General features: G+C 44.5%; 1 protein-coding gene across 2 annotated transcripts; it reads right to left on the bottom strand.

Moving 5' to 3' along the window:
* Positions 1-234: 234 nt before the first annotated feature.
* On the bottom strand, positions 235-8,195 carry CNOT8 (CCR4-NOT transcription complex subunit 8). 2 transcript variants are annotated; one of them, XM_038149790.1, is made up of 7 exons: positions 8,044-8,195; positions 6,600-6,799; positions 5,092-5,285; positions 3,519-3,680; positions 2,626-2,770; positions 1,876-1,986; positions 235-1,572 (listed from the first exon to the last, which is right to left on the bottom strand). In XM_038149790.1, the coding sequence occupies exons 2-7, from the start codon at positions 6,714-6,716 to the stop codon at positions 1,423-1,425; spliced, it is 879 nt and encodes a 292-aa protein (XP_038005718.1). In that variant the 5' UTR covers positions 6,717-6,799; positions 8,044-8,195; the 3' UTR covers positions 235-1,422. The 2 variants fall into 2 exon arrangements, with proteins under 2 accessions (XP_038005718.1, XP_038005719.1); XM_038149791.1 differs by lacking the exon at positions 8,044-8,195 and having other exon boundaries at positions 5,092-5,402; positions 6,600-6,720.
* Between the last annotated feature and the right edge of the window lie 29 nt (positions 8,196-8,224).

Below are 8,224 nucleotides of genomic sequence, written 5' to 3'. Positions count from 1 at the left end.
CAGGAATACTGCACCAGACTGAGCTGTGCTGAGAGAGCACCAGGGAGAGAACGCAACTCTGCCAGAGCTCTTCAGCTCAGCTTTCCTCAGCTACTGTACAATAAGCTCAGAAGACATTTTACTGAATGGTAAAGGAAACAAACTTCAGCATCTTCAGGCATGTATCTCCCAAATTCAGATTCCGAAGCCTCAACTGTGGAAATTCTAGTGCTTGATGGAAAATCCAAAACAAAGCCTGGTTTAAAAAAATTTATTTTACAAAAAATAAAAACTAGTCTTTACAAACATTTCAAATACTAGCTCTAAACCTCAACTCTTTAATATTGGATTAAGCTTGTTCAAAATGCCAAAGTCTTAAAAAATTTTTAAGTTTGACATGTCTAAAAGGGTTTGTTCTTTTAAGAAATGTCATTACAGAGCTGTTAAAAAAAATACTATAGAATGTTTTTCAAATCAGAATCCCAAGTTCTTCATCCTCTTAACTACTTTTCAGGTGTTTATAATGAAAAAGACCCAGAAACTCAGGAAAAAAATCAGAAACTCTGTTTTACCTGTTAAGCATATTGTAAAATTAGGGGATGGAGAAGCAGGGGGGAGAAGAGGAACAAGTATTTGTCCATGCTGACCTAGTTGTGTTGCATGAGATGAATAAAATTTGTAGGTTTAAGCTGAAGAAAACTGAAGTCATAGCATTGGTCCAATCCCCTGTCAAAGGTGAACTTTTGGGCCTCTGAATGTAGTTCCAGAACAGTTCCTTAATACCCGTAAGAACAAAGCTGAGGCTTAGCATGGGTCAAAGCAGCAACACAGAGAATTAGAAACTAAAGAGTGCTGATCAAATCAGCTCCATTAATCTCCATTCCCTCTTATTAAAGCAAATCTCTTGAGTATTTTTAGCTGCAAGGATCATTTTTAATGTCATCTGTTCCCAAACCTCTGCAGTGATCAAAGGGAGCAATTTCCACAGACAGATAAAACAAGCAACACATGAGGTGAAGCTGTCACCCTCACAACATGCAGAAGTTTTAAAATAAGCTTTATAAAACACAAATTGCAAATTTGCGTGCGTGTCTGTGTCCATTTTCACTGCATTTCCCAACCCTCAGCTCCACCCAATATTCTACAGGTAAATCTTCCTTGCAGATTCTGTACAGTAAAAAGAGGAAAAAACCAGAGGTATACACAGTAGATTCTGTCCTTTGCCCTTGGTATTAAAAATATAGCAAACCACAAATGCTGGCATTAGGAAATCAGTCAACTCTTCAGGGTTTCAAAGGAAAATGCAGCTCTTCAGCCAAACTGCAAGGCTTGGTGCAGCCTGTGTACCGGAGATGCTTTTTGTTTGAGACACTGTTTAGGGAAAATGGTTGAGGACAGCAGCTGCCAAAATGGTAAACATGTTCTGCTGAGGGGCACCGCTCATCACGGCTGCATGTTGTTGATAATGGCCAGAATGCTCATTTTCTCTTGGGCCGAGTCCACATCTTCATTTTGTTTCTGAGCCACTCCTGTGCCAAGGCCATACAGTCGTCCGCAATACTTTGCATCATCAATTGTATCCTCAAAAAATAACTGCAGATTAAAAAAAAAAAAAAAAGGAGAAACAGGTATTGTTTAATTGTGCCTCAAAATCAGAAAACATCCAGTGTTAATTAACAGCTCATTTGAAATCAGCCACCTCCAAGATGGAGTGTACAAATAAAAATAAACAATGAAAGGGGAGTAAACAGAACAAGTCTGTGCCAGTATCAGCAATTCCTATTCCTGATAGTTGGAAGTGTGATGGCCACAAGGCTCAAAAATCCCAAACCAAAACAAACAACACGTTATATATGTTGACATTTATGGACAGGAGAAGGAAGAGCATTGCAGTACCTCTTTCATTCTGAAAAATGCCATTCCTGTGAGAAGAGAGTCTGATCCTGCCTGGTGTTGTCGTCCAATTCGCTGCAAATCCAGCTGGTCTGCCACTTCCTGAAGGCCACCCTGCAAAGAGGACAGAAGAGATTTTATTTTGGAATATTCATCTCTTGCCAAAATTGCCACATTTCTCCAAAACATGAGGGCAAACAGGGTACGATGAACCAATGCAGATCCCAGCAGTACCCACACTCCAGCTGTGAGTGAAACACAGTGGGAAATGGTGTTCAAGAGTGCACAAATAACTCTCCTCAAATTTAGGTGTCTTCTTTTCCTGTTGCAGATACTTGAGATAACTGTGGGTACATTCATAGGTTACACAAGCTGGGCCTTTCCCTCCCTTTACTCAAGGCTGTGATTCAGTAGATAAATTACTTTCAACCCTCTTACCAGTTAATCAAGTCATGGAGTATTTCATGTAAAATACCCTTGCATGGGAAACAGAAATATGCTGAATTATAATTAGCCTCTGATACACAAACCAGAAGGCTGTGGCAATGTCCCCTTTATAATAAACACATTGGGAAGTCTGAAACTGGGGAGGGCAGTATCCATTAGATACAAACTGTGTCTCAGGTGCTTCTCTGTCACTACTTTTATATACATTCCATTTTATGACAACATATGCAGCAGTTCTGCCACCTGTATTCCTGTACATGCACAGTGCTGATACTCATCGCCCACTTGCTGGGGAGATAAAAGTACCTTGAGGTTTTTGCAGCTCTTCATTAAGTACTTCACATCATAGATAGATGGGAAGAAAAGGTTTAAGATATGGAAAAATTCATGTTCCTCTTCTGGTAACCTGGAATCTGTCAACAACTTCACCATGTAGCCAAAGTCATAACCACTGAAAACAAAACACAGAGAAAGCAGGTAAGCAAGCAGTACCTATGACCCAAGGTACCAGGACCTTCTTTTTCAACAGAATTTTACTTCCTGTGCCTTTCAAGCCTTAACATTTTCCGACTTTCACAAAACTCTAAATCTCAACCAGAACTCATCCTGATTTTCTATGTCAACGCAGGACTTTGGGATGCCCCCCAAGTGACTTCACTAGCCTTTTGTGGAACAGCTGAGCCACTGGGAAGAGCACATATTTCTTGCTAGCTCTGTAGATTTCTGTAGCTAAGGGCAATACAGAAAAGAAGGAAACTGTGCAAGTATCTATTGAGCTAGAAGGAGGTGGTGGCAAGTCCTTTCATTTGTGATGCCATGTTGGACCAGAGGCTTCCTAATCAAGTTGGCTGAAATGCTACAAGAAAGATATCTCAACCACACAGGTGGAAGTTCAGAGCACCACCAACATTGTAAGGAAGAAGAAACAAAATCCTCTACAATGCATTTACTAAGTGCAGAAATCACATTTCAACTTGTTAGTAGCTTCCTCAAGAGAAGGATACTGCAACAGCAAAAGAATTCACAAGCAGTTACAAAGATCATGAAGTGTCCTTACTTAAACTTGGCCTTCCTGTCTTGAAGCTTATTTTAAGAACTGCAGGACTGCTAATTTTTCTCCTTAAAATCTGTCAATCTCCACAGAAAATGCAGAGAATTAAGAAGAGATTTAAGAGGGTCAATGAGCATCCTGGACCCACCTGTGGAAGGACAGCCATTTCACACTGTCACTGAGCACAACCCCCGACGTCATCAGCAACTCAGCAAAATGCAAGGTATCAATCCCTTCTTCTTCATGCTTCTGGAACTGCAGCCCAGAGCTGGCAAGGAGGTCTATGGAATCCTGAGAGTACATGTCTTCCCTGAAGGAAAAAAAAAGTCAAGTTTGCACTCAGGGTGCTGCCAAGACAAGCTCATTCTATAAAAAATTCTCCCCACACTATGCCAAGAATTGGACTAACCAGTAGGATACTTCTGGGCTCCAGTTAGTCCCTCTAGAAAATTCAAACTGGCTCAGTTTCAACACCACTACTGCAGCCTCCTACAGCCATAACAAGCTGTTCTGTGATCATAACTGGTTAACACTTCCGTTGCTAGAGCAAATTCCAAAGATTCCAGCCCCATAACTGACAGTTTTGAACAATGTCCCTTCTGCAAGGTGAAGGGAAGCACCACAGATGAGGCCTAGAGGAAAGGGGAGTTCCCCCAAACAGGAAGATGTGCAGCTCTAAAGCACTGACCATCATTCCTGTCTACATTTTTCCTTTTCACTCCACAGCATGTACCACCTTATCAGCACCTCCACTTCCATCTCTGGGAGTAAACAGAATTGCATCATCCTTGACTCAGGAAGGAGGATAAGAAGGAGGACCCACGCTTGCTGGAGAGCTGAGCAGGAACCTGACTTCTTTACTGGTTTGTGTCATTTGAGGGGGAGGAAACACATAGAGGCAAGCTCTATCAATATGATAACTTATTAAATGAAGTGATCACACAGCAAAAGCCACTTCACTCTGATTTCAATACTTGTAGGAGGCTCACAGATTTCTGGAGTAAACAGTGCAACTTTTGGGGTCAAGAACTGGACGATCTGCACATAGTAGATACAAATTTTTGTAATGTTTTCCAATAACCGTTTCATAAAAATAGATTGATTTCCTCTACATATGTGGTTTTGCCAGATAAACCCTTTCTTTATTTCCAGACAGCTCTAGTGGTAATTATGCTGAGTTTATCTTTATAATTACAGGGGAAGGGATAATCAAACTTGTTTCAGCTGCAACCCAGGATATTACAGTATGGAGGAGACAAGAACTGCCACACTCCATTTAACAAGATTCATTCTCCTGAACAGATGTGATGATTACACCAACACGTTTTTAGATCCCAGCTTATACTTAAGCATGGATTTGTAAAGAAGTCTTTTTCTTTTTGATGAGACCAGCACATCCATTTATTTTTAGCAGAAAGAGATGGAGTTTTACATAGAGAGATACATATCAAGTTTCAAACATTGTTCCAGAAAAAAAGGCACACAAGATTATTAAGAGAAAAGGGTAATAAGGATAGAATTTTAGCATGGTTTTGACCTCCAGATATACTGTTAAATCCTGGCACACCAAAATAGGTTCCCACATAGTCAGTACTAGAATCTGGATCCTCATTGCTCAGAAGCAGCCAGCAGTGATGAGCACACGGACACCGGTATTTGCCAAAGGAAAGCATCACCCCGGCAGAAGGAACAGGAAATTAATGCCAAGCCCAAAGACTCACGTGAGGTTGAATTTGAAGTTGAACTGCCAGGTGTTAATGCCAGAAGGATACTCCCCCTTCTCATTTGTGAAAGTCAGGCCCAGCTGGATGATTTTCAGCAGGTCAACGTTACAGCGGAGGAGCTGGTACTGGTAATCGATGGAGCTGCGGAACTCCCCGATCGGCCTGACCACCACGCCGGGGAACTCCGTGTCCTGGCACACAGGGGAAAACTGAGCTTCACCATGGGTTCTCTTAGCAGTCATTATTACCCCTCTGTTAGGACAGCCAGACAGTGAAAAGCTTCACTGCTTCTGAGGAACAGTCAATGCCTACATTAACAAAAACTACTGTCAGTCAAACACACCTCAACAACAGCAGCCATCTGTTAGATGAAAAACCATCTTTTAGATGAAAAACCATCTCTTAGATGAAAAAACATCTTTTAGATGAAAAAACATCTCTTAGATGAAAAAAACATCTTTTAGATGAAGAACCTCTCACTCAGCCAGTGGCTGTGTGCTGCCTTTGCTGAACACCAGACTGCCACACTGTTTCTACCCTCAGACTGGGTCACTGAGCTTCTCCTGACTACACACAAAATCTTTCACAACAAACCTGGTGCTGTGCACCTGACACAATCTCTCCCTTGCCCAAGAGGTTTATCTGTCTGCTCTTACAGCACAGTCACTAAAACAAACCCTAAGAACACTTTCAGTGAGACTGAAAAGAAGCAAAAAGTTCATTTTCCATTGACAAATGTTAACAAAAGAATCATATTCACTTCCACGGCTGAATTTGACACCAAAATCCCACACACTCTGCAAAGGCACCTGTCTTTTGCCACACTTGTCATATCTCGAGGTTCAGTACTCCTAAGCAAAGCTGGCAGAACTTACAGTGTCCCACTAAACCCAGTTCTTTATCTAACACACTGGGGTGCTGCCAAGCAGATACAGACTTGTAAGAGCAGGAGGAGATTCCTCCCACCTGGGGGAGAGTATGCTCTTCTTCAATAAAGCTTTCTGAACAGATTGTCTTATCTGCAGCCAGAATATTTTTCTTCCCTAAGGATCAACATCTGCCCTTATTAGAAAGGAGGCAGCTCAGCTGGCTAGCAGTCACTTACAAACCTTTTGACCTCCAGTCCCATGGCATCTTCTATAGTCAAATGAAGAAAAACATTTAAAGGACAAACATACTGGTGGAAAAATAAGGATTTAAACCCAATTGTGACTTGTTTCATTTTCCTGCTGCACAAACAAATACACTATTAATAGCTAAATATTAAATAAATTCATGTTTTTTAGTTGGTCTCCCTCCTCCTCCCCTTCTTTCAATCAATCCATACCCAGCACAGCCTGTATTAAATTCTGGAAAGCTACCAAACAGCTTTTTATTTTTTCACTTCTTCTAGCTCAATTTGACTGGGAATAGGGAGAAATCATTTCTCATCCAAGAATCAACTTAATCCACACCCCAAAAAAATCCCTCGACTAAGGCAATCAGGTCAAGTAAAAAACATTTACCATGGCAATGTAGCTGTAACTGAGAACAATCTCCCGAATCTTCCTCATCTCTTCCTCCAGGTTGTTGGCCCATACTTCACAGATAACCTGGCTGTTCTCTGCAAGGGCTGCTGGCATCTTGCAGGGACCAGAAAAAAGGCAGCTGATGCCGAACTCAAATGACAGTGCAGGATCACAAGCCGTGCAATCTTATCAGTGTGCTGCATTAAAGAGATAAATAAATACTGCTTTAAGTGAAGGAAGAGTGACATGTGAATAAATGCTCTGTCAGAGTCAGCCACACTTCCATCTTCACCTTCAAATAACCCACTTAAAGTTTACACCAAGTTTTCTTGCTTTCTCACTTTCTGTAAACATGCTGGATGAAATCAAGAGCATCTGTTCACAATATAAGAGCAGATGCACAATCAACAGTCCAGTTATTTATGTAAAGAATCACTATCCCCATCTTCCTTTTCCTGGCACAAGCTTTGACACTTTGGGCACAAGAATCCTCATCTGTAACCCTCAACTATTTCCCCATCCCTGGAAGTGTTCAGGGCCAGGCTGGATGGAGCTCTGAGCAACCTGGTCTAGTGGAAGGTGTCCCTGCCCACAGCAGGGGGGTGGAATGAGATGATCTTGAAGGTCCTCTCCAACCCAAACCCCTGTGTGATTCTAAGATGAAGACAACTGTTTAAACACAATAACAGAATGCACTGGAGGGAACACTCATTGGCACGAGGTTCAGTGGGCATGAATATCTAAAGGAAGGTGCCAAGAAGATGGAGCCAGGCTCATCTTGGTGATGCCAAGCGACAGGATAAGAGACAATGGGCAGAAAGTGATGCACAGAAGTTTCCCCTGAACATGAAGAACATGAGCAACAACTGTGCAGGGACTGGACACGGGAACAGGTTGCCCAAGGAGGTTTTGGAGTTTGTCTCAATGGAGATATTCCAGAACTGCCTGGACTCCATCCTGTGCCACACGCCCTGGGATGACCCTGCTTCAGCAGGGAGGTTGGACCAGGTGACCCACTGTGCTCCTTTTTAACCCATTCTGGGATTCTGTCCTCTGATGGAACTCGGGACACTGCAGCGGGGTGTTTCAGCTGCCCCCCGGCAGTGCCAGCAGCGCTACGGCTCGGCCGAGCCCCGCTGGTGCCCCTTTCCCGCACTAACACCGGCGAACCGCTCCCAGGCGTCCGCAGGAGGGCTCCGCCTCAGCCCGGCGGGCCCTGCGCCACCAGTTACCGGAGGGACCGAGCGCACCGCCACAGCCCGGCCCGGCCCGGGGTCACCTCAGCGCCCCCCTCACAGCCCGGGGGCGGCCGAGCGCGGCTCACCGCGGCCGGCAAGCGGACGGGCCGCCGTCCGCGCCGCCTCCCCCTGAAGCCCAGCCGCAGCCCTGCACCCGCAGCGCCCGTCGCGCTGCCTGTCCCGCTGCCTGTCCCGCTGCCTGCCTGTCTCGCCCGTCCCGCTCCCCGGTAGCTCCCGGCAGCCGCGGCCGGGACGCGCCGCTCTCGCCCCGCGCAGCCGCGATGGCTCCGAGTGCCCCCCGCCGCGAGGGGCGGCGCTTCCGGGTCTCGCGCCGCTTTGCCTCTCGCGAGAGAGAGCGAGGCGATGGCGGAGCCGGCGGCGCGC

This window comes from Motacilla alba, chromosome 13 (genome assembly GCF_015832195.1).
Source record: "Motacilla alba alba isolate MOTALB_02 chromosome 13, Motacilla_alba_V1.0_pri, whole genome shotgun sequence".
NCBI classification, from domain to species: Eukaryota; Metazoa; Chordata; class Aves; order Passeriformes; family Motacillidae; genus Motacilla; species Motacilla alba.
This window is presented reverse-complemented; position numbering and strand designations above follow the sequence as displayed.

Excerpts from the sequence above, each read along its gene's own strand:
- CNOT8 (XM_038149790.1), bottom strand. The coding sequence starts at position 6,716 with ATGCCAGCAGCCCTTGCAGAGAACAGCCAGGTTATCTGTGAAGTATGG. Across the intron at positions 5,286-6,599 it reads GTTACAGCTACATTGCCATG|GACACGGAGTTCCCCGGCGT; the intron begins GTAAATGTTTTT and ends CCTGTGTGCCAG. Across the intron at positions 1,573-1,875 it reads CATTTTTCAGAATGAAAGAG|TTATTTTTTGAGGATACAAT; the intron begins GTACTGCAATGC and ends TTTAATCTGCAG.